Genomic DNA, 25,956 nt, shown 5'->3' on the forward strand with positions numbered 1-25,956 from the left:
ATTTGCATATTACAGCCGATGCAACTTCGCAAACATTCGCGGCCACGCATGCATTAGTGTCACCTCTGAATCAGGCCCTCTGAATTCTGACAAGGTATCTAAACGTTCTGTTGTGTATTAGACAAAACACATAGCTTTATTATTATATAGCCATTATTTTTAAAAAATAATAGCCCACTCCCTATCAAATTTAGTGCTTTAAGCCTAAATAGATGTAACCCCACAATTCGTATATTTTAATAATAAATGTTTTTATTATTAATTACCTTACTACTCCCAGCTGCAGCTGCCGGTTCACTGGCACTGGTAGTGGCACTTGTGCTCCCATGTTGTTTCTGAAAAACAGAATAAGAAACAAAACTACAGTAAGTTCTTTGTTAGATCAACTCATGCACCTGTAACGTGAGAAAGCTTATAGCAAATTGTGCTCACATAAAACATCATCAGCATCACATAGGACATCGCACAATGGAAGACTTACAGGGAATGTCCAATAGGTCTACATCACTTTCGTTGCCACTAACTACTACTAGTTATTATTACCTAGGGGAGGTTCCTCCTATGGAGCTTCGACAGTTTGTGGAATTCAATTATTTTCCTATCTCTAATGGCGTGTGTATTCTGAGAATCCAGGATTGAAATACATTTGATACTAACACAGAAGCCAATGGGTGTGTAAACAAGTTACACACTAATAGAAATATCGTTTGATCAAAAGAGGAACGATATATCGGTAGCGAATCGGCGGGTGAGTACACCTGATATGTCTGTGAACGACGTCGTTTACAGACATATCAGGTGGGCCCTGCAGCACTGCCTATGCCGACATATCATGCAGATATATTGCTGCTTCTGCATGTGTGTACAGTAGAACCGCCAACTGCCCATACACTGGCTGCAAGGGCCTCTGACACCACAACTGGGCGGGCAAATACAAATTGGCCGCTCGGTCAGCGGCAAGTATGTACCCAGCTTAACTCATTTGTAGTCTTCAATTATCAGATTTTGGGTGGGATGTACTAAGCATCGCATCCGTGATGTGGTACATCAAGCCTGTCTTCGGGTACATACCGTGGTTGATTACCGATTGGATCCCTCCCAGGACAGCCATCCCGAAAAGAAGCCCATGGGCTTCCATTGGGTAACGCCACCTGAACATGGCGTTACCCATCGAGGAATGCGCATTTAGTACATCCCGCCCTTTGAGCTGCCAGAATATAGACTCTTGGCCTGATTTATAGTTGGCATGCAAAGCAGCCGCATCTGTGATTTTTGACACTGTGTATGCCTCAAGACTTGCATACGCATCTCTGTGGATCTGCAGAGTCGCACGGAAGTCAGGTGCATCTCACAGGTAGGAGAAGTGAGCCATGGGCTCACTTCTGTAAGAAAAACTAAAATAAACTTAGGGCCCCAGTTAACAACGATACATAACCCCTTTAACAATCGCTAAAAGGGTCATGTCATCCTTTTAATTTGTAACAAAGGGCCTGATTCAGTACAGATCGCAACTGCCATCGCAATAGTGATTATTCACGCAGTCTCACTGTGAAGATATGCTAATCCTCTGCGATTGCTCTATGCCGTCGCAGCACAACATAAGAACGCCCACCTTACCTTACACACATCCGTAATACTTAGCAAGACTGCAAAACCATCGGTAACATCGAGTACAATCGCAGCCTCACGGGCGCTTGCACAAGCTCTGACCTTACTCAGGATTTGCTAACCTCATCGCAAGTAGTGAAAGGCCAAGCTGCGCATGGCATCGCATGCACGCCCCTGTGAGGGTGTTCAAACGGACTGGCACGTCTGCATTTCGCCACCCCCCCCTTCCTGTCAATCACTCTGCGATGGATCTGTGTAGTCACTGCAATAGTAGTCACGATCCCAGTGGTCTTCGCGCACTGCGATATATACGTATGCGCTGAACGCAACAATCGGCTGATTGTGTGCATAAACGCAGTTACGATCTCTGTTGAATCAGGCCCAGACAGCGGTAATCTAAGATAACCACTGTCACTGTATTGTCCCCCAATCCGCCAGCAGCCTTCCAGGCACTGCCGGGTCCCCGGTGGGTGAAACAGACATGCACATGTACAGACTGACCTTCGTGCATGCGCATGACATAGAGGCCGATTGCTGACATTGTTAGGCTGCCAGCAGCTGATCAAAGGACGCCTATGACGAGGGGGACGTCACTGGATCTCGCCGGACGGGTACATAATGATGAATACCAGTGGCATAATCGTTTACATTACTGCAATACTAAACAAAATATGCCACTGGTGTTTAGGTTCATTGTTAAATGGGTCCCTTAAAATAATGTTTAACTAAAGAGATAACATGAGCTGCAGATACAAAGCCTCAAAACACAAAGGGCCTGATTCAGAGCCACTCGTAAGTGGCAGCTCGTTCGCTCCGAGCGATGTTTGCCCAACTGCGCATGCGTACGGATCGTTATACGCATGCGCGAACCAGTCAGTGCGGCCGAAATTCATGTGCTCGCAAAATAGCGAATGCCTGATAATTTGAGTGACAGGATGAGGCGTATGTGGGTGGTAACAGGGGAAGGTGCTTGAAAACGGGGAGTGGAGATCCGATCGCAGGCGTGCTTGAAGGTCAAAACGGGTGTTTTATGGGTGTGCATATTTAAAACAGCAGCAGCGTCATTGACCACGTCACTGGGTTATTTTATAGTCAGAACTCATACCCTGTTCGATGTACTCGATTAATCTAATAAATAGCGGACATGACGTAGGATGCGAGCGGCCAGGGGACGTAGTTTCCCAAAAAACGACCACAAGTTTTGTTCGCTCGTTCAGACCTAGAGGCGTGAACAGACCGCAAACAGCGAACGGTTCATTTGAATAGCCACCCCTATTTTCTGGATGAGCGAGCGCAAATAGCGACCGGCTCTGAATCAGGCCCAAAGATTACTATTTGCCTTCCAATTTATAGTTACACACAATGTGATTTTTTTTTTTTTGGTGATGCCATGAGCTTCAATTTCTGTTAGTGCCCCTAGATTACTGCCAAAGGAAGATGGCAACATTCAAGAGACTTTTGCACCGGCTTACTGGGAGAGTTGGGAGCAGTACAATATCCATCCGTTTAATGCTTAAAGTAATCTACATATTAGGTTTAACTGAAAACTATTTTGGCAGGAAAAACTGAGTTTAATTTAAATAAAGAGTTAGAAGTGGTTGGACCTAGGTTTGCATGTAGACAGAATAATCTTATGAGGAGCACTATGCAAAGCTGTTATCTCTTCACATCAAGTGCATAAATAGCTTGTGTAAGCATGTCCCAATGAGTACGGAGTCAGACAGTGCACCTTAATTATTTATTTATCATTGTTTATTGCCAATTATTTATATAGTGCACATATAGGGCCTGATTCAGACCCACTCGTGAGTGCACAGCGGTCGCAAGCGGGTCAATGGTCCCCGACTGCGCATGCACTGCCTACGGCGTGCGCATGCGTGAGACCCATACTGCAACGGAAGCTCCGTTGCAACGGGTCTCGCTACAAGACGGGGTGGCTGTTGATGTTGATTGACAGCTCGCCACGTTTTGTAGGCGGGGAGGGATTGGTGGCTGCACAAACGCAGGCATTCCCTTAGGAACGCCTGGCTTTTGTGGGCGGCCCTACTGACATCACTTGTGATGTCAGTAGTGGCCTTCCTGCTCTATTAGAACAGGAAGTCCACTCGGGCTTGCGAGAGCAGAGAGACCCTACCACAGGGTCTCCTCGCAAGCCCGGTGGTCGCGATTATCGCCCACAGCTTAGCGAGTGGCCTGGAGGCCGAAAAAAAAACAAGAAACCCCACCCTGATTCAGACAGGGAACTCCTCTGAATCAGGCCCATATTCCTCACACGCGTCAGTCCCTGCCCCAGTAGAGCTTACACTCTATATTCCCTACCACATGTACACGCACACACTTACACACTAGGGTTAACCTGCCAGTATATTTTTGGAGTGTGGGAGGAAACCAGACTACCAGGAGGAAACCCATGTAAACACACGGAGAATATACAAACTCCACACAGTCAGAATTGAGATGGGAATCTAACCAATAACCTAATTGCTGTGAGGCAGTAAAGCTAACCATTACACCAACTGTGCTGCCCAAAATATGCGCTGGGCAGGCCATCCAGATGCATGAGAGCAAGACCAACACATGTTGCACTGCACAGTGCATTTTGTAAATGATCATCACAGGGGAAATTACATTTGAACATAAGTCAAATTGTTTAATATTACAAAATTGTTGCGTTGCTGCCATTTCAGATGGCTTCATTTAACTTTCCATTCATTGAAAAAAATTACAAAAAGTGCAAAGTACTCAAAGTGCATTACTAACGATTTTACATTTAAAATATCTTTTTAAACAATTTCTCTTTTATATTGTACATAGGGTCTGATTCAGCAGTGTACGCGATGGCGATTACGGATGCAGATTGAGCGATTGTTTGCCATTGCACATGGGTATAAGCCACACTGCGCGAGCACAGCAATCACATTGCGATTACAGATGCGCAGAGGAATTCATCGCAAGTGAGTGACAGGCTCTCTGCATTTGGGGTGGTGTCGGGGGCGGTCAGAAGAATGCCGGCGTGTCTGTACGTTTATACGCCGTTTCATAAGCGTGCGTAAATGAGCCACTGCGATTGCATACGCAGCATGAGAGCTGGTGGGGGTCCGATGTTACCGATATTTACACAGAAGAGCGACATTGGATTGTTATGAGAAAGTAGCAGTGGGCATCATTATGCTGGCTGCGCATTGGCAGGCATTATCATACATTCGCAGCTGCGTTCCATGCGATATCGCAGCTGCCATTGCATTAGCTTCCGCTGATGAATCAGTCCCATAATCTGTTAAACCTAAACACTTTAGCGGAGCTTGCTTTTAATATTAAGACTAAACATATATTACTCTTATATTAATAAAATAGGTATGTCAGCCAACACCTACATACATCTGAAATAAACGTCATCATTAGTAACTGGCATAAAAGCCACTAGACTTGCTAAACCAGCCTGCTGCTATAGCAGGGCCAGTGCAAGGTTTCTAGTTGCCCTAGGCAAAGTTACACAATACTTCCCTTGCGTGTTGCTGGAAGAAAGTTGTGATAATCCGTTACAGAATACCTAACCATGCTCTCCTACTGCATATACATAATGTTGCCTTCTTTAGAAAGGGGCTCCTACCTTAATACAATATTGTAGCAAATGAGATTAAAAGAAAAATTGGTGTAAAAGCAAAAAACAGACCCTCGGCCTCTCACACAACCATCACGTGTGACATACTGATAGTCACAATGCTGTACAGCACACTGAGGGCCTGATTCAGACCCGGTCGCAAGCGCTGAGCGCTCGCAACTGGGTCGATGGTGGCCCAGAGCGCATGCGCAAGACCCGGCTAGCGACGGGCAATCCGTTGCTTCGGGTCTCGCACCAAAGGGGGCGAGCTGTCGATGTTGAGTGCTCTGTCAGAGCGTCTGGCTCTGTGCACAGACTACTATGGAGCCTATCCTATTCACCCACCACTCACACCAATGTCAGTGTGTGCTCTGTGCACAGATTGCTATATAGCCTATCCTAACATGGACCCAAAGCACCACTCCCCCCACCCCTTACCAGCTACGCACATGGTGCCACACCTATCTCTTGCATTGATGATGTCAATAATTGTTGTTTGTTTTGTTATTGCTCATCTTTAACTTGACGGATCACAATTAAACAAAGCGCAGATTATTTCTAGGAGGTTCCATTACAAAATTATGCTGTTTTCATGATAATCGGTTCAGTAGTGTCTGCGCCAACTTGGAACAAATGGACACGGCGTTCTTATAATATTAGTATATATATATATATATATATATATATATATATATAGTATTTCAAACTGGTATCTCTCACAGTTTTATACATATATAAAAAATGTGAAAAACTGCACACTTTCTATGTATAAGAAAAGCACAGGGAGTGCTAGGCACATATTAATGTTGCAGAGCAGAAAAAGAGCCTGCATATCCAAAAGGTACAAGCAAATAGTTTATATCAATGTAAATAGATCCATACGGTGCAGTAAGCGAGGGAGGTCAATAAACGGAATCGGTATGTAATGCAGCCGGATGTACAGCCAGCAGACTAAATACCGACGCTGGAAGCCCGAACCGACAGGATACCGACTGGGGCTGGTAAATACCTAAACCATCCCCTCTCCCCTCCCAACCCTCCCTTAGTGGTGCCTATCCCTAACCTTCCCCCATTGGTGGCTAACCCTAACCTCCACCCGGTGATGCCTAACCCTAACCCCCACCCTTCCTGCACCCTAAACCTAACCCTCCCGGGGGGGTGCCTAACCCTAACCTCCCCCCAGTGGCGCCTAACCATAACCCCCCCTTCCCCTAGCCTAACCCTCCCCGGGGGAGCCTAACCCTATGTGCCCCCCCAGTGGTGTCTAAAACTAACCCTCCTCCCCACCCCCCTGCGGCTGACAGCTAACAGTCCCCACTTACCATAGTTTGGGATGGCAGGCGTCTAGATATCGGCGTCTGGCTAAAGATAGGCGTCAGTATTTAGATGCCTATCTTTAGTACAGAGTCGGGCTTCCAGCATCGGGATTCCAACATCCTGCATTCCGGTAAATAAACTGCATCCGTCAATAGATATAGCAGCAATTCATATATTGTGACATAGAACCAGTACTTATCGGCATTATAGCAGCATCAAATGATATCCCCTCATGGAAGCTAGGTCAGCTCGACAGCTGTTTTGTTGTGTAACCACTACCATCGTCAAGAGCAACATGAATTGCTGCTATGTCTATTGACTTCCCTCGCTTTTTGCACTTTATGGATCTGTTACAGTACATTGATATAAACATATGTGCTTGTATCTTTTGGATGTGCTGGATCTTTTTCTACTCACTCTCTCTCTCGTTTTATATATATATATATATATATATATATATATATATATATATATACATATATATGTATATACAGTACCAGTCAAAAGTTTGGACACACTTTGACGGATCACACCTTCTCATTCAATGTTTTTGTTTATTTAAATAATTTTCAACATAGTAGATTAATACTGAAGACATAAAAACTATGAAAGAACACATATGGAATTATGTTGTAAACAAAAAAGTGTTAAACAAATCAAAATATTTTATATTTTAGATTCCTCAAAGTAGCCCCCTTTTGCTTGGATGACAGCTTTGCACACTCTTGGCATTCTCTCAATCAGCTTCATGAGGTAGTCTCCTGGAATGGTTTTCCAACAGTCTTGAAGGAGTTCCCAGAGGTGCTGAGCACTTGTTGGCTGCTTTTCCTTCACTCTGCGGTCCAACTCATCCCAAACCAGCTCAATTGGGTTTAGGTTGGGTGATTGTGAAGGCCAGGTCACTGACGCAGCACTCCATCACTTTCCTTCTTGGTCAAGTAGCCCTTACATAGCCTGGAGGTGTGTTTGGGGTCATTGTCTTGTTGAAAAACAAATGATGGTCCCAGTAAGCGCAAACCAGATGGGATGGCATAGCGCTGCAAAATGCTATGGTAGCCATGCTGGTTAAGTGTGCCTTGAATTTTGAATAAATCACCAACAGTGTCACCAGCAAAGTACCCCCACACCATTACACCTCCTCCTCCATGCTTCACAGTGGGAACCACACATGCAGAAACCATCCGCTCACCTTGTCTGTGTCTCACAAAGACACGGCGGTTGGAAAAAAAAATCTCAAATTTGGACTCATCAGACCAAAGTACAGATTTCCACTGGTCTAACGTCCATTCCTTGTGTTTCTTGGCCCAAACAATTCTCTTCTTCTTGTTGTTCATCCTCAGTAGTGGCTACTTCGCAGCAATATGACCATGAAGGCCTGATTCACACAGTCTCCTCTGAACAGTTGATGTTAAGATTTGTCTGCTACTTGAACTCTGTGAAGACTTTATGTGGTCTCTAATATGAGGTGCTGTTAAGTAGCAGTTTCTGAGGCTGGTAACTCTAATGAACTTATCCTGTGCAGCAGAGGTAACTTTTGGTCTTTCTTTCCTGGGGCAGTCCTCATGAGAGCCAGTTTCATCATAGTGCTTGATGGTTTTTGCAACTGCACTTGAGGATACATTCAAAGTTCTTGAAATTTTCCATATCGACTGACCTTCATGTCTTAAAGTAATGAAGGACTGTCGTTTCTCTTTACTGAGTTGAGTGGTTGGTGCCATAATATGGATTACAACAGTAGTCAAATAGTGGTGTCCACTGTGTACTAACCCTACCTCTGCACAACACAACTGATGGTCTCAAACATACAGTATACTACTGTATGTTGAAAATGATTTAAATAAACAAAAACCATTGAATGAGAAGTTGTGTCCAAACTTTTGACTGGTACTGTGTGTATATATATATATATATATATATATATATATATATTGTATATATCAATGGTAAATATCAACAACTCTTGACATCTCAGGAAATCTCAAACTGCAGGTGTATTTGGACTTGTAGTACCATTACTGCTGGATACTTGTGCTCCCCTCCCTGCTGGTGGGGGCATGGTCATGTCAGTTACATTAATTAATACAGGTCTTGCATAACTCCCAGGATCTGCAGCTGCGGTGGCCAAATGTTGTGAGATGCTGCATGCGGTGTATGTGTTATATGCTGCCTGTCATCAAGGGGAAAATCGGATTCACACAGTGGGGATAGGAAAGAATAATACCATGCTGATCCGGAACGCATACAATGAATGTGTGCATCTGCCAGCAGCAGTTTGTAAAACAAAAAACGTCCCCAAAACGAAAGGGGGTGGGTGGGATCCAGTGATGACCAGGAAGGGAAGTGACTAGAGCCAGGACAAGAGAGCAGATGGTTGGTGCCGTGCTGGCTGCCGACATCACAAAGCACGTCAGTCATGTGACTGTCAGGGCTGATGTTGTAGCCACACTGAGACCAGCACTAAGACTGGGCTAGTAGTATAGTGCATGGGGTGAGAGAAGGATATCAGTGGCTGATACGTGTCGGGGGCCGAAGGGTGCCTCTCGGAGACATCCTTCTTTTTTTTTTGTTAGGCGGCTCAGCGGCGCCCTAGGCAACTGCCTAAATAGTAGCGTCGGCCTGCACTATAGCCATTCATAGGACACCTACATGATCAGCCAAAACATTAAAACCAACTGCTTAATATTGTGTAGGTCCCCCTTGTGCCACCAAAACAGCTCTGACCCATCAAGGCATGGACGGCTCATGATGTTCTATGATTTATGGCACCAAGACATTAGCAGCAGATCCTTTAAGTCCTGTAAGTTGCAATGTGGGGACTCCATGGCTCGGACTTGTTTTTCCAGAACATCCCACGGATGCTCAATCGGATTGAGATCTGCGTAATTTGGAGGTCAACAATTTGAACTCTTTGTTGTGTTCTTCAAAACATTCCAATTACTGCAGTGTGGCAGGTTGCATTATCCTGCTGAAATATGCCACTGCCATCGTGGATTACTGTTGCCATGAAGCGATGTACTTGATCTGCAACAATATTTAGGCAGGTGGTATGTGTCAAAGTAACGTCTACATTACTGCTAGGTCCCAAGGCTTACCTGCAGAACATTACCAAGAGGATCACACTGACTCTGCGGGCTTGCCTTCTTCCTATAGTGCATCCTGGTTCCACCTCTTCCTCAGGTAAATGATACACATGTACCCATGATGTAAATAAAAACATAATTCATCAGTCCAGGCCACCTTCTTCCATTGCTTCATTGTCCAGTTCTGATGCTCATTATAGGTACTTTCAGCAGTGGACAGGGGTCAGCATGGGCACTCTGACCAGTCTGCAGCTATGTAGCCACATACACAGCAAGCTGCGATTCAGTGTCTGACCCCTTTTATATCATAGTCGGCATTAATTTTTTTTTTTAGCAATTTGTGTTACAGTAGATCTTCTGTGGGATAGAACAGGCTAGCCTTCACAATCCACGTACTGTACTTTAATAAGACTTGGGTGCCCATTACCCTGTCAACTGTTCACTGGTTGTCTTTCCTTCTCCACTTTTGTTAGGTACTAAACACTACATTCTGGGAAGACCCCACAAGACCTACCGTTTTGGAGATGCTCTGACCCAGTACTCTAGCCATCACAATTTGGCCCTTGTCAAAGTCCCTCAGATCCTTACACTTTCCCATTTTACCTACTTCCAACACATCAACTTCAAGAACTGTTTACTTGCTGCCTAATATATTCCATCCATTGACAGGTGCCATTGTAACAAGATACTCAATGTTATACACTTCACCTGAGAGTAGTTTTAACTTTATGGCTAATCGGTGTATGCTCTTGCTACCAGGGAGGGCAGTGTCATTTTGTTACTGGTATGAAGCCTCAGTTTGTTTTACCTGTTTGTAGAGTTGAGTGGCATGATTCAACAAGCAGGAAAATAGCAGGAAAATAGTATGTAAATGTGTCATAAATCATTATATGCTTCTTGGAGATGTTTGTTGTCTGAATATTTCAGTCATTTCAGTTTTGTACTCGGATATCATTTTGGTAGAAACATACCTAAAGCAAACACTTTTCCATGTATTTTATGTCTCCAGATTTAGCATACCTGCCTCCCAGAATGTCCAGGAGAATTTTAGGAAAATCTCCCAGAGTAGTGGACCCGCTGAGCCTACTATGTACAGCAGGAACCCTGTTTCTTGGCCAGTAAACTGTGCAGTGTAAGTTTATCAGAGAGCAGCTGAGTGCACAGCCTCCTGAACTCTGGTGGTCCATGGGTAAAGGTGCATTAAAAATTAGGTGTGGAATACATTGAAAAAAATAAGTATTTGGCTGGCGTGCACTTTTAAAGGAGAATAATTTACAAATGTAATAAACAGGTTTTTTTTATGCTTTATAAATTCCTTTCCTGCTTCTGGATCACACTGTTATCAGTCATATATAGAACTGTAACCTTCATTAGAAGACATATGCTGGGTACACACTGCCCAATATATTGGCCGATCAATTGATCGGCCAGTATAGCAGGTGCCCGACAGCCAGTGTGTACCAGCGATATCTCTATGAACGACGTCATTCACAGACATATCACGCTGGCTGTGCTGCACAGCTGATGCCCAATATATCTGCAGATATATATGGGCATCGTGCTGTGTGTATGGGAGGTCAGCCAACTATCCGTACACTTACAGCGTCGGCCGTGGGGAGGGGGGCGTGACACGCTCCCGTCCAGCGGGACCCGTCCCCCTCCAACACAGAACACAGATGATGGTTGTTCATAGTGTATGAACAACCAACATCTGCAGATCACTCGATCTGCAGATATATCTGTGCAGTGTGTATATCATTTTGGTATCCATTTTGTACCCAGCTATAGGGTGTGATTATGACTGGGATGCTGTGGAGCGATGGTTTGCATATGCTCATGTGTCAGAGTAGCACCACATGTGTCCCAATTGTTTTCGTACAGAGTCGCTGTACAAATTTAGACACACGGTACCAGAAATGTGAGGGGCGTTCCTGGGCTGTGACTGGGAAGTAACAGAGGGGTGGCTATGCAGACGCAGAGAGATGTTGCATCTTATGGGAGTGTCGAAGGTGTGTCACGTGAGTGTGTGCTAAAAACAGTTGCTTACAGAGGCGCTCAACCATTCACCATAGGGCTGGTGCAAATTTCAGTTGTGCGACTGATGGTATTTCGGGCTCTGACAGTGGGCGTCTCAGTCCTTGCACATTCGGATGCACGGCTGTACACCCGGGAAGGGCTGTGTAGTGGCATTAGCATAAAGCGGCAGATGTGACTGCTGCAAAAGACGCAAATACGGCCGCGTCTGCGTCCAACAGACAGTACGCCCCTAGGCTTAAAAGCAGATTAGTGAATTTAAACCAGACAGATGCTGCAATGTGGCAGTTTTCTATTGATTTGCATTTCTCTCCTATTTACTGATACAGGACTGTTGAAAATAGGGTTTATGATATATCTCGCTGATCAGAATATAAGAGTCTGTTGGTAAAAGTTTGGAAAATAATAGTTGAAGATATTGAAAACAAGTCTTATAATATAATTGTATAGGAGTATTTGTACTATTTATAAGGTAGAAGTTGTTTTGTGTTTGTAATTGCTATGAAATGCACAAATGTATGAATTGCAGGAGGGGTGTCTGCTATAGGTATAGTTATGGAATGCTGTATAGGGCCACACCTAATAATAATGACCTTACAATAATTGCAAACAGGTAATCTCACATATCATACACAGCTGAACCGTCCCATAGAAGCAGGTTACTCATCGGATATGCTGACAATAGAATTTGTGGGGATGACAAACTCCCTGGGGCTTGATGAGCACATTTTTCAGTCTGTACACTTTAAATATGTGTTACACAATCTTAGGCTCTTGGTCACATGATAAGACATGCGTCTTTTTATATCAGTACACTTTTTATATTTGAATTGAATTTACTTCTGGTCTATGTAAGGCTCTTGTTGACCATATGTGAGATCATCGATGGCATTGCAGAGACATCTGTGCTGGATACACGCATGTAGTAGCAAGGCGATAGTATAGAGCATGTTCTACTTTTTCTTCATCATTGTTTTGTCCTAAATTTTGGAGAGTTGCCTATGGCCAGTGCAATAATGTCTCTCCAGAGAAATCAGCCATCAGCTGAAGCCAAATGTTGTTGATAATGTTGATATTGTCTTTGTTAATGACTAAATAAAAGTTCACTTATGAGCATCCATGAAAAGGAGAACAGCATGCAGCGTCGTTTAACAATTACTATATAAAGTGTAATGTAAAAAATTTAATTGTGCTTTTGCCACCATATTTGATATACAGTTTGTGCCTCACATATACATCTATAAAGAGAATATGGCACTATTGTGAATCAGATCATTCTCTGAAAACTAAGCAACCAGACGAGAAGGGTACTTGTTAGGGTAGCCGCTAAGAAGAGGACTTGTTAGGGAGGCCGGTAGGAAGAGGACTTCTTAGGGAGGCCTCTAGGAAGGGGACTTCTTAGGGAGGCAACTAGGAAGGGGACGTTAGGGTGACTGCTAAGAAGACTACTTGTTAGGGTAGCTGCTAAGAAGACTACTTGTTAGGGAGGCTGCTAGGAAGGGGACTTCTTAGGGAGGCAACTAGGAAGGGGACGTTAGGGAGACTGCTAAGAAGGGGACTTGTTAGGTGGAACGCTAGGAAGTGGACTTGTTAGGGAGGCCGCTAGGAAGGGGGCTTGTTAGGGATTCTGCTAGGTAGTAGATTGTTAGGGAGGCCGCTAGTAAGAGGACTAGTTAAGGCTTCTAGGAAGGCCTATAACAACTGTGACAGAGTTACAGATGTCCAGGGCAGAAATGGAATAACTGCCCAATAGACAACCGTAGCCCAGACACTTCATACAACTGTGCTTTATGGAGCAGTGGCCTAACCCTCCCCCCCAGTGCCTAACCCTAACTCTACCCCCTTAGTGCCTAACCCTCCCCTAGTGACTATCCATAACCCCTAACTCCACTACTTACCGTCGGGATGCCGGTGCCGGGATTCTGACTGGTGTCAGGATTCCGGCATTGGCATTCTGAGCGCCAGCTCAACTACCTCTCTCTCAATCCTACCTTCTACTCTCCTATCCCATCAATGTATTTGGTTTTATCATTGTGTTCATGGTTAGGCTATCTTTTGTGTTTTTTTATCACTGATGGCTTGAGTTGCCATAAATAAGTTATTATTAATAAAAATAATGCAATCTAGTTGGGACCAGATACCATGTATAGTGCATTTTAAAGAGTTTTTCCCAAATCAACATGGATATAGAACCACTGCCCATCCTTTGCTAGATATTCCTCCTCAAATTCTCATCTGGCAGGGAACCAACCATGTTTTGGCATGGGAGTATTATCTGATTCTAATAAAAAGAAATAGAGAATTGAGGTAAGTCATCTTCTTGCTGAAAAGTAGAGATGTACAGTCAGGTGCATAAATATTGGGACATTGACAGAATTTTCATATTTTGGTCTCTATTCACCACCACAATGGCTTTGAAATGAAACAAACAAGATGTGCTTTAACTGCAGACTTTCAGATTTAATTTGAGGGTAATTACATCCAACTCAGGGGAATGGCCGGCGGTTCGATTCCCATCAGCAGCAGCCCGACAGGAGCAGAGTGCGAAGCAGCGGAAGCCAGACAGCGCTGGAAATCCCGATCGTGGATAGGTAAGTATAGACTAACCTAACCTAACCCCCCTAACCCTCCTTAGGGGTGCCTAACCCTAACTTCCCCCCCAAGTGCCTAACCCTAATCCCCCCTCTAAGTGCCTAACCCTAACCACCCCCATCCTCGCTGCCGAAACCTAAGTCCCGCGGGGGGGTGACTAACCCTAAGTCCCCCCCGGGGGTGCCTAACCCTAACCCTCCCTCCCCCTAGCCTAACCCTAACCCTCTCGGGGGGGTGTCTAACCCTAAGTCCCCCCCGGGAGCCCTAAACCTAACCCTCCTTCCCCCGCGGCTGTCCGCTCGCGGCGCCTGGCATCACTACGATTGTGATGCCGGGCGCCGGTCTCCCAGCATCGGGGAAATGCGGGCGTCTACATCTAGACGCCCGGCATTTCACCCATGCCGGGATAAGACAGTCGGGAAGCCGGCTGCCAGTATTTAGGCAGTCGGCTTCCCGATTGCTTCCCAAATCAGGTGAACGGTGTAGGAATTATAACGGTTTCTATATGTGCCTCCCACTTTTTAAGGGGCCAAAAGTAATGGGACAAACTAAACAATCCTAAATCTAACTTTCACTTTTTAATACTTTCTTGCAAATCCTTTGCAGGCAATTACAGCCTGAAGTCTGGAACGCATAGACATCACCAGACGCTGGGTTTCATCCCTGATGATGCTCTGCCCGAAATACTTCAGAAGTCATTCTGCTGCTTTTGTCAGCAGTCACATCATAAATATATACAAGGGAACCAGTTCCATTGGCAGCCATACATGCCCACGCCATGACACTACCACCACCATGCTTCACTGATGAGGTGGTATGTTTTGGATCATGAGCAGTTCCTTTCCTTCTCCATACTCTTCTCTTCCCATCACTCTGGTACAAGTTGATCTTTGTCTCATCTGTCCATAGGATGTTGTTCCAGAACTGTAATGGCTTTTTTAGATGTTGTTTGGCAAACTCTAATCTGGTCTTCCTGTTTTTGAGGCTCACCAATGGTTTACATCTTGTGGTGAACCCTCTATATTCACTCTTGTGAAGTCTTCTCTTGATTGTTGACTTTGACACACATACACCTACCTTCTGGAGAGTGTTCTTGATTTGCCCAACTGTTGTGAAGGGGCTTTTCTTCACCAGGGAAATAATTCTTCTGTCATCCACCACAGTTGTTTTCTGTGGTCTTCTGGGTCTTTTGGTGTTGCAGAGCTCTCCGGTGCGTTCTTTCTTTTTAAGAATGTTCCAAACAGTTGATTTGGCCACACCTAATGTTTTTGCTATCTCTCTGATGGGTTTGTTTTGATTTTTCAGCCTAATGATGGCTTGCTTCACTGATAGTGACAGCTCTTTGGATCTCATATTGAGAGTCGACAGCAACTGATTCCAAATGCAAATGTCACACCTAGAATCAGACCTTTTACCTGCTTAATTGATAATGAAATAACGAGGGAATAGCCCACACCAGTTCATGAAATAGCTTTTGAGTTGATAGTCCCATTACTTTTGGCCCCTTAAAAAGTGGGAGGCACATATAGAAACCGTTGTAATTCCTACACCGTTCACCTGATTTGGATGTAATTACCCTCAAATTAAATCTGAAAGTCTGCAGTTAAAGCATATCTTGTTTGTTTCATTTCAAAGCCATTGTGGTGGTGAATAGAGGCCAAAATATGAAAATTCTGTCAATGTCCCAATATTTATGCACCTGACTGTATATATATACGATCGAAGACCCAGGGGCGTTTCTAGAGAGGAGGGGGCCCGTGTGCAGTCTCCGACACAGGCCCCCTCCTCTCCGCCTGGCCAGCGCCGGAGTTATAGACTCTGGGCACTAGAATGTGTCCAGAGTCTATAGTGTATGCACAGGTCACTGGGAAAATGGCGGCCATTTTCCCTGTGCTGCGCATGCGCAAACGTCAGGAAAATGGCCGACGCGGCCATTTTCCAGACGTTTGACAGCGCCAGACTCCCGCGCCGATGTGGGACTCCGGAGAGGTAAGTATTATTATGGGTGCAGGGTGTACGGTGCGGGGCCCCCCAGGACCCAGGGACCCGTGTTCCCCACACACCCTGCACCCATTATAGATACGCCCTTGCGAAGACCTATGGCTTTTTCAGTTTTAAGAGCATTAATAAATGCTATAATAAAATATAACCATACTTGTGAAATGTTTTTGAGCAGCCTCTCGATCAAATCATCAAGAGAGATGAACAAGTGAGTAGCCTTTAGGTTTAGAGCTTTAGGGCTCTATTTACTACAATCCGCATTTTGAATGCTGATTGTAGTGTGATATTACCGACTAAATTCGCATTGCGAATTCAGCCAATTTCACAGGGATTTACTAAAAATCCCTTGCAGGGACAGAGCTTGCGATAAAGCTATGTCCCTGCGAATCACCTCTGCACACTTTTATTGCGAAAATACTCTTGCATGCGCCGACCAGCTGCCGTTAATCCCCGAATCCCCATCGCTAAGCCCCGCCCCCACGATCGCGACCCCCCCCCCGCGACTCCCCCCGCGACCCCCCTCACTTAATTGCACTTACCTACAGTGATCAGGGCTCCGGTGATGCAGGATGGGAGACCAGCTGACCGGAGAGAGTACATCACCGGAGCACCGATCTCCGGTCCCAGTTATTTTTTTTTCTAACTTTTTTTTTTTTAGCAGAGACTAGCATGTGGTCTGTTTAGACCACACAGCTTATCACTGGGGCCAACTCCGGGCTCTGCTCTGCATGTTAGAGCGGAGCAGGAGTTCGATAACCGGGGGAGACCCTGGTGGCGTTATTATAACAGGGCTTCCCCCGATATTTTTTACACAATTTTTAGTAACTACGAAACAGATCGCATTTGCCATTACAATTATGGGAAATGCGATCTGATTACTAAAAAGAAGTGATAATTACAGGTTGGAGTAGAAATTTGCGAATTCTACTACAATTGCCCTTTAGTAACTTTAGGTGAAACTAAAATAATGTGAAAAGGGTGTGAAAACACCCTTTTTCACTTTATTTTAGTAAAAATAATGATAATAAATAGAGCCCCTAGTTTCATAACAAAACAAACCCCAAAATCTCACTATCTCTGGAATGCTCAAAGGTTTAGTCTGGTGACATGTTCGGGTTACCAACAATGAAGAGGTGTAGGAAGGTTATAGAAAATAAAAACAAAAAACCTGAAGATGCGGAGTAGAATAGTTCCACTGCAGCTTTTAATTCTACAACTCAAACAAAAAAAATAATAACAATATTAATAATAATAATTGATAACAACAATCCTGTGAGTGTTTTCTACAAAAATGCTAAAAACAAATGTATAAATATATAAAATACACCATACATACTGGGCTAAAACACATTTTAAAGTGCAATACATTTATTTATTCTTTGAATATATTGTTAGCATAACATGATCATCAACATTATTAAGCATCTAACAAATATCTGTAGAACCACCACTTAATAGGCAATCACTAGTATCCAAGAGTCTCTTACAGCTGATGATCTGAGTAAAGGCCCTGATTCAGAGCCGTTGGCTATTTGCGGTCGTTCGTTCAAAAACAAGGGGTGGCTATTCAAATGATCCGTACGCACATTGCGGTCTGTTCACACCTCTAAGTCTGAACGAGCGAGCAAAACATACGCTCGTTTATTTGATAAAAACGCCCCGTGGCCGCTCGCAACATACGTCATGTCCGCTTTTTATTAGATTAATCGAGTACATCGAACAGCGTATGAACTGCTCGCTATTCTTGGGGTTGGTTTTTTCAACCGCTATATTGCGAGCAGTTCTGGCTAAAAGACACCCAACTGACGTGGTCGATGACGCTGCTGTTTTAATTATGCACACCCATAAAACGCCCGTTTTGACCTTTAAGCACGCCTGCGTTCTGATCTCCACTCCCTGTTTTCAAACACCTTCCCATGTTACCACCCACATATGCCTCATTCTGTCACTCATATTAGCAGGCACTCGCTATATAGCGTACAAACGATTTTCGGTCGCACTGACTGGTTCGCGCATGCGTAATAAAAACCGTACGCATGCGCAGATGTGCGAACATCGCTCGGAACGAGCGTACTGCCGCTAACGAGCGGCTCTGAATCAGGGCCAAAGTTCCAAGAGCCAAGGAGCCCGAATTAGCAAAAATTTATTTGAAGAGTTTAAATGCTTAATAGAAAAAAGTCCTCCAGCAGAAAGTACCACTTGGTAAATGGTATGTCTTTCACTCAACGATAGGGGGTATTCTTTACTAAAGGTCAATTTTAATTGATTAAAAATCAGTCAAAATTGATCAACACTGATGTTTTGTTTCGGGGCTAAATCACCCATTTACTAACAGACAATTTTTGATTTGTTTTTTTTTAAGTGTTAGTAAATGTGGGATTTAGCCCCAGAAACACAACATCGATGTTGATCGATTTAAATCGTTTAAAATCTATTAAATTTGACCAATAGTAAATATACCCCTTAAGGCCCCTACACACTACACAATATCTTTAACGATTTTGTCGATTCCTACACATCGGAATCATTAAAAATGTGTAGTGTGTAGGCACTACATCGTGTAGTACGCGGTCCCGTGGATCTTATATACTGCATGTAAGATCAGGCGATGCGGCTGACGATCCCATGCAGCGCTATACAGGGGGGCGACATATCGGGCATTCGGCACCAGATCGCCCAGTGTGTACGGACCGCCCAATATGTAGACCAATCGGCGGTAGGATCGTCGGCGACATCGCTGTGTACACACATATTTTAGTGTGTACCCAGCTTTAGAATCAGAGTTTCCTCCTTAGGAAGTTAAGTGGTATATAGGCTGTAACCAAGAAAAGGTTGTAACAATGTTCATTTTGCAAAGTTACAAAGTTTCCAGCACTGCACAATACTGAAAGACTCTGAATAAGGGGATTTTCTTTAAATACTGACATGTTTCATCACCATCTGCATTTTTTCAGAAAACGGCACTGAATGTGCAGTGAGCACATTGGGCCTCTATGCACATACATAAGGGAATGCTTCCATTCTGCTTTTAGGAGTTTCCATGCAGATGCTTCGCACAATCATCTCCAACAGTGCGCTGTCATAAGACTGTACATTCTGTAACAATGTCATCCCAAACTCCTGCTTTCTACCTCACTGCCAGCTAGATACATTCAAAATACAAAACTGCAGAATGTTTGAGATACAAAGATGAGGGGATGTAGCCAGAATCGTGACACTCGGGAAGCCGCCTGACGAAATCCCGACTTGGTACTAAAGATAGGCGTCTAAATGCCAATGCCCTTCTTTAGCCCGATGCCGGAATCCCGACAGACGGGGAATGTTAGCACTTAGCCGCGGAGAGGGGGGGGAGGTTAAGTTTAGGCACCACGAGGAGACTTAGGAATAGACACCCCCTGGGGAGGGTTAGGCTAGGTGAAGGGGGGGGTTAGGCACCACCGGGGGGGATGTTAGGGTTAGGTTTAGGGTGTGGGGAGGGGGGGGGTTAGGCTTAGGCACCTGTGGGGTGGGGACTTAGGGTTAAGCACCACCTCGGGAGTTTTAGGGTTAGGCACCACCAATGGAGGGTTAAGGGGGAAGGTAGGGTTAGCTTACTTATCTGCCCCATCGGGATTCTGTGGCTTCGGGCTTCAAGTATCGGCATTTCACCCGACGGCTATATAGCTGCCGGGATTTCATATCTAACTGAAAGATGAGCTATAATCCCAATGGAGAACAGAGAGATCGTAAGATCTCATTTATATTATATGGCATTAATGGAGGGTTCCATTTCCTGTATCGTGCAGTATGTAGTAAAAGAGAAATAGTTCAGGCTCGTTCACAAATATCAGTTTATTTATAAATGACTGCAGAGTGGGAATTAAAGAAAAGACAGAATAAATTAATAACATATTCCATTTATAAGGCAAAGTTGCATGACCCCCCGTTACCTCCCAGTCACAGACCAGGAACACCCCTCACATTTCTGCAACTTGCAACCCTGTACGTACAATTTCAGGACGCATGCGTGGTGTGACTCAGACGCATACAGAAAAACATTGCTCCGCTGCGTCTAACTCAGAATCAGCCCCTCTGCCTGTCTCTCATCATCTGTAAATATTTACATAATAAACTTACATGAAATTAGATAAAGTAAATAATTATTTAAATGATCAATTACAAATTACAAATTAAATGTTTTGTTTACTTTTATGCAGTCCACATGTGAACTGGGATAGTGCCTGAAGACCAATAAATCGAAGTAGAACGGAAGTTTTATTACAGTTCAGATTGCATTTAGTAATGGATATGAACTGATAACAAACTACTGTACTGCAGCCCAGCCCTTTTGTTCTTACAGACCATTCTCAGTACTGTTATCACATTTTCTTCCTCTAATACTTATATGGCAAAACCTGGGGTCATTAGCCACTTGTTCACTTCTGCCTCACTGATACAGCTCCTGAATGTACGGTTCAGATGAGTAAAAAGGTTGCATGGAGATGCGGGAGGCTGCCTATTTTTCAGGTACTCCCAAACACCCCCAGAAGGGTAGGCAGATCTCACGCATCCCACCCAGTTCCTAGTAAAGTGGGCAGGCTGGGGAGGTAATACAAATAATCTCGAGTCCTTAGGGAGGGGGGTAGGAATAAAATGATGCAGATCACATCATTTGATCCCGCCACCACCCCACGGACCAGTGATTAGCTGTATTTTACCACAACAGGGTGGGGCCTAATGACGTGGAGAGCCCTACCCCGTCCCCAAAGGAAACTGTATGTGCGCTGTACTACATTACAGATAATGTCTGTCCAGACCGCCCACTTCACTCAGAAAGCTCCAGAAGTCTTGCTCACTCTTCCGGGCTTCCTGGAGCACCACACTAGAGCCTCCTGGACGTTCCGGGAGAGTAGGTAAGTATCACATCTTTTGCTATCAAGTATGACCTATGCCCAGGTATGATACAGCACTAAATAGCACTAAATATAAATAAAAAAAGCTTTATGTCAATTTGCCCAGTTGGCATTCAGAGCAACCCTCATGAAATAAGATGAGTTGGTGTTACAATCCTACACGGGGTTACCTGATGTACCCGCACTATTCACCCTCAGCATTGATCCAGGCCTAGCCTCCATAGTGGGAGAAAAGAAACACAACAATTCCACAGACTGTACTCTGAGGAACATTCAGTATAAAATAGCAGACGCAGCTGGCCCCCTGCTGTTCGTGTTAGATAAAGCAGAGAGGGAAGGGGAGTCCAGTGTTTCACTAGACTCTATGGTGGCGTTCAAGCTTGCTCCTCTTAAGGCCATTAGCAGAGCAACGCTCATAATAGGTCAGACCTATATCACCAACATCCGCAGGTCTAGATGGCACACTAGCGCAGGACTTGCAGATCTAGAAACCAAATCCCTAGAATTTCCTAACCTTACTGATGCCAACCTCTTCGACCCTCAGTTCATAGAGGAGGTCAAAACTGGACATAAGACACAAAAATCCTTCTCAGACCTAAAAAAGGAAATGAGCCCTTTAAGAGACCCTTTCTTCAAGGGGGTCGGACTTCACGACCCACAGGTCCGAACCGAGACTTCCAAGGCACAAGAAGAGCCCAGAGAGGAGGTTTTGCACACAGATCCAATGGCGCCTCAAGAGGATCATCCTCAAACACTTGGAATAGTGCCAAAAGAGGCCACAACTATGGTAAGTTCACCCACATACCCTTCCCCCCCACAAAACTCTAAAACAATCCTACTTAGAGTAGAGAAAGATTACCACAGGCCGGTGATTACGGGTTAAATCTCCCTTTAATTCGTTTTACATACCAAGCGGGTCATATTCCTTGTTCAAGGAATTGCAGCTCTCAGCTAGACGAGGTATTGACAAAAGATATGCATAAAGGGAACAGCAAAGACAGCACATCAAAGTTCATCTTACTCTCACTTTTAGGCCACTATCTTCATTAATTAAAAAAAAAGTTTTCTCAAATATTTCTTTAGCCTCATTTATCTTAAAATAATAATGAGAATAAGGATACATTGGAACTGTTCTCATTATGGATCACTAAAGTAGGCCACTACAGGATGCAACCCAGTAAAAGGGCAGATCATACCTACCGACTTTTAAGTAGTCTTTTTCGGGAGCAGCTGGAGAAGACCTGCACCTCCCAGCTTTGGGGGGCGGGGCCAGGCTATAGCTGTCATTAGGCCCCGTCTATTTACATTAAAATCCCGAGATTCACAGGTCCGCGAGGAGGGGGCGGAGCTCCCTATGGGCCCGCAAATTTACTGGAAAATCTCCCCATCCTGCCCACTTTACTATAAAGTGGGCAGGATGCGGGAGGTCTGCCTACACTTCCGGGGGTACCGGGGGGTTACCCGTAAAATCGTGAGCCTCCCGCGACTCCCAGAAGAGTAGGCAAGTATGGTAACTATAGGTACAAAGTTTGGTCCACATACATCTAGCCTCCTGGCACGTTAAACAACCCTTCTAGTCAAGTCATGCTGTGGCTCAGTAGCACAGTGCGTCTTTTTGTGCATATCTTTACCTTCAAATGCATCTTATTCGCACAACGATGCGAATAGATAGCAAAAGCAGCTTCTAATTAAAATGATATGCAGCATGTCTATGTTCTCTGGCCCTGATTCAGAGCCGGACGTTCTGACAGAGCACTCGCTCTGAATCAGGCCGTCCCTGCTCCTATTTGGAGCGGCCTCCTGGCTGCTCGCATAGCTGTGGGTGACCACTCACAGCTATAGTGAACGGCCAAAATGATGGTCGCGATGGTCAAGACCAGCGCGACCATCGGGCTTGCGACGACACCCTTGCTGTAGGGTCTCGCTGCCGCAAGCCCTGGAGTGCTTTTGGCTCTATCAGAGCTAAAAGCACTCCAACTGACATCACTGGTGATGTCAGTGGGGCCGGCCCCAGACGGTAGGCGTTCCCATAGGAACGCCTCCAACTGGGCAGTCACGCCCTCGGCACGCCCACCAAAGGGGGCGTGCTGTCAATCACCATCGACAGCACGCCCCCTTTGGTGCTTCGCCCCCTTTGGTGTCCGTCGTTATTCGGGTCTCGCGCATGCGCACGACGGAGCAGGTCTGAACTAGGCCATCTGTGCATCTGCGAGTGTATCTGCATACTAAACACTACATTACAGTGTTACAGCCGCTGACACTGTAACGTAGCATTTCACATGCAGATACACCCGCACTCGCTCACAGAACATAGGCATGCTGCATATCATTTTACTCAGCAGAAGCTGCTTGTGCGAATAAGACGCATTTGAATACAAAAAGATGCACGAAAAGACGTTCAGCGCTACTGAGTCACACTGAGCTCTCGCGTTATATGTGGCGCAACCTGAGACGCACGGAGGATAGATGTATGTGGACACATCTGTATACCAACTCTCTTTTATAGCCTGCACCTGTTCATAACTAGCAGCAGAAACATCCATAGCAATCTATGAACCAATGTACTGAGGAAGATGAGACCATGTGCCACACACAAGATAGGGACTACAGGGTGTTTTTAATGGATTCAGCAAATTTTGTGTCATGTGGTTGTCCCAGTTTTTACTTTTTAGAAGCCTACATACAACTAATTCACCAGTAATATCATAAAGAGCAAGTGCCTATAGTAGGTGTTATTTATGCAGGGACTCGCCCTGAAACCCCTGAGAGTTATAATGAATCTGCTGGCAAAGACGGTCAGAACCTGCTGAAAGTCATTTACCCAGCTGTATTTCAGGTCTGTCTCTATGGAAAACACAGCCCAGCACACTAGGGACTTTTGCCAGAACTGACCACAATTGCAAAATCTGACCAAGCAGAACAGAATGTAAGATACCAGCAGCAGTAACAAGTAGGAGAGAGCAGAAGCAGCCGTCTCATTCTGCTGTGTTATCCAATGGATGAGGGTAGCACTACCCAGCTCATGCTGCTGCCCCATGATCAGGGCCATCTATGCAAGCCGGCAGCTGGCTCCAGGGGTCTGAGCACCCTGTGCCAGGCCGGTACGCTACGCCCCCTACGTGACGTTATTTGGAGGCATACCCGCATGGCACGCCTCCAAACAAACATCAGGCTGGGGGTAAAGCCCAGCCCTCCGTCACTGGCTGGGCTTCCCCCAGCCCTCTCCCGTCAGTGAATGGATGCCGCACGCATGCGCACTGCATCCATTCACACTTTGGGGGCTGTGCGGCGGTGGGGGTCCCCAACCTCCCGATTTGACCACCCACTCGCTCCGGGGCTCGCGTGCACACTGCCTAACAATCGACCCGCTTGCGAGCACATAGGGCTTGCGAGTGCGTCTGAATCAGGCCCTCAGTCTTCAAAGACCAAGTACTAGCTCTCCCCTTGCCTTGCAGTGTATTCAAAATAATAGGGTTAATTATGTTGAATATGGTTGTTATGAAGATGCTGAGAGAGTTAATGAATAGGATGATCTCTGAATTGTATGGTGTCATTAGGATGTTCTCTGTATTGCATGTGCATCACAAGAATACTCTCTGTATTGTATATTAGGCACTTGGATGCTCTTTGTATCGTTTGTAGGTCATTAGCATGCTCTCTATATTATGTTATTGTCACTTGGATGCTCTCTGTATTATAACTAGGTGGATTAAATTTTGAGTACAGATACAGATAGTTCAAAACAATGTATTATTTTTTTTTATTTCTGTTACATTTCTATGGAAAATCTATTTTAAATCTGGCTTAGTTTGTGTTGTTCCATCTACAGCTGATTTGGTGCCAGGCTACATGAGCCCACTTTCATAATTATTTCTAGGGGCCACTTTATGTTCCCAATTCACCCCTGCTCTCAGTGCTCTGCCAGCTTCACTGCCATCTTGTATTGGTGGAAATCTAGACATATCTGCATAAATTAAGGTGCACAATCCACTGTATTTTGCACTGTGACACTGTTATGCATAATGTACTTTAGCCATGTGTGTTTTATGGCCATTTATGTGGGGATTTAGTCAAAGTTTGCCAATGACAATGTATCACCATGCTCATAATGTTGACATGTGACATGTTGATTTTAATTTTAGTCTGCGGGCAGGAGGGTTATGTTTAGGCTGCATGGGGGTGGGGGGTTTAGGTTAGGAACTAGACGGAGGGATAGGGATAGCAGAAAAATACTTACATGAATGCCAGAGGATCGGAGGTTGGACCCAGAAGGGACAGTCACATGACCGTCGGGACCCGGAAGCTGCGCTGGAGCCTCTGCAGCCATCTGGAGTATGTAAGTGACGACTAGGCCGCCAGGAACGATATATGTTGACATTCTAACATGTCAAAATGTCACCACTGTCTACATGATGAATGCCGACATCATGACTGTCATCATATCATACCACACATATCATACATTTGTGTGTATACAGTTGGTATGTGAGCCGGGTCAAATTGTTGTAATCCGCTATTCATAGTTGCCTGCCCTCCAGGAGGCCCACAGAACAATGGGAAATCTCCTGCTGCCCTGGGAGGGTCATTCAGATATTCCTGGAATCTCAAATGCTCCATCCATTTTGCAAATTGCGCTTGCAAGATTCTGGTTGCAGCGAGCGTACAGGTGCCATAACATCACAACGGTATGCAGTCAGGAAGCCGGCGGACCTAATCCCGACAGCTGGCTTCCCGACTGCTTAATCCCGGCGAGGGTTAAATGACAGGCGTCTAAATCTAGACGCCTGTCATTTTACCGATGCCGGGAGACCGGGGCCCGGCATCCCGATCA

General features: G+C 45.1%; 1 protein-coding gene across 3 annotated transcripts in view; it reads right to left on the reverse strand.

The window, feature by feature from the left end:
- Positions 1–25,956, reverse strand: part of CAST (calpastatin) — a 222,994-nt gene that overhangs the window by 111,715 nt on the left and 85,323 nt on the right. For all 3 annotated transcript variants that reach the window (XM_088444664.1, XM_088444666.1, XM_088444665.1), the window contains one exon: positions 267–335. In XM_088444664.1, coding sequence (XP_088300790.1) covers positions 267–335 — 69 coding nt within the window. The remainder of the gene's footprint in view (positions 1–266; positions 336–25,956) is intronic.

The sequence above is a fragment of the Taudactylus pleione genome, unplaced genomic scaffold (assembly GCF_031769625.1).
Source record: "Taudactylus pleione unplaced genomic scaffold, aTauple2 ptg000370l, whole genome shotgun sequence".
In the NCBI taxonomy this organism is placed as follows: Eukaryota; Metazoa; Chordata; class Amphibia; order Anura; family Myobatrachidae; genus Taudactylus; species Taudactylus pleione.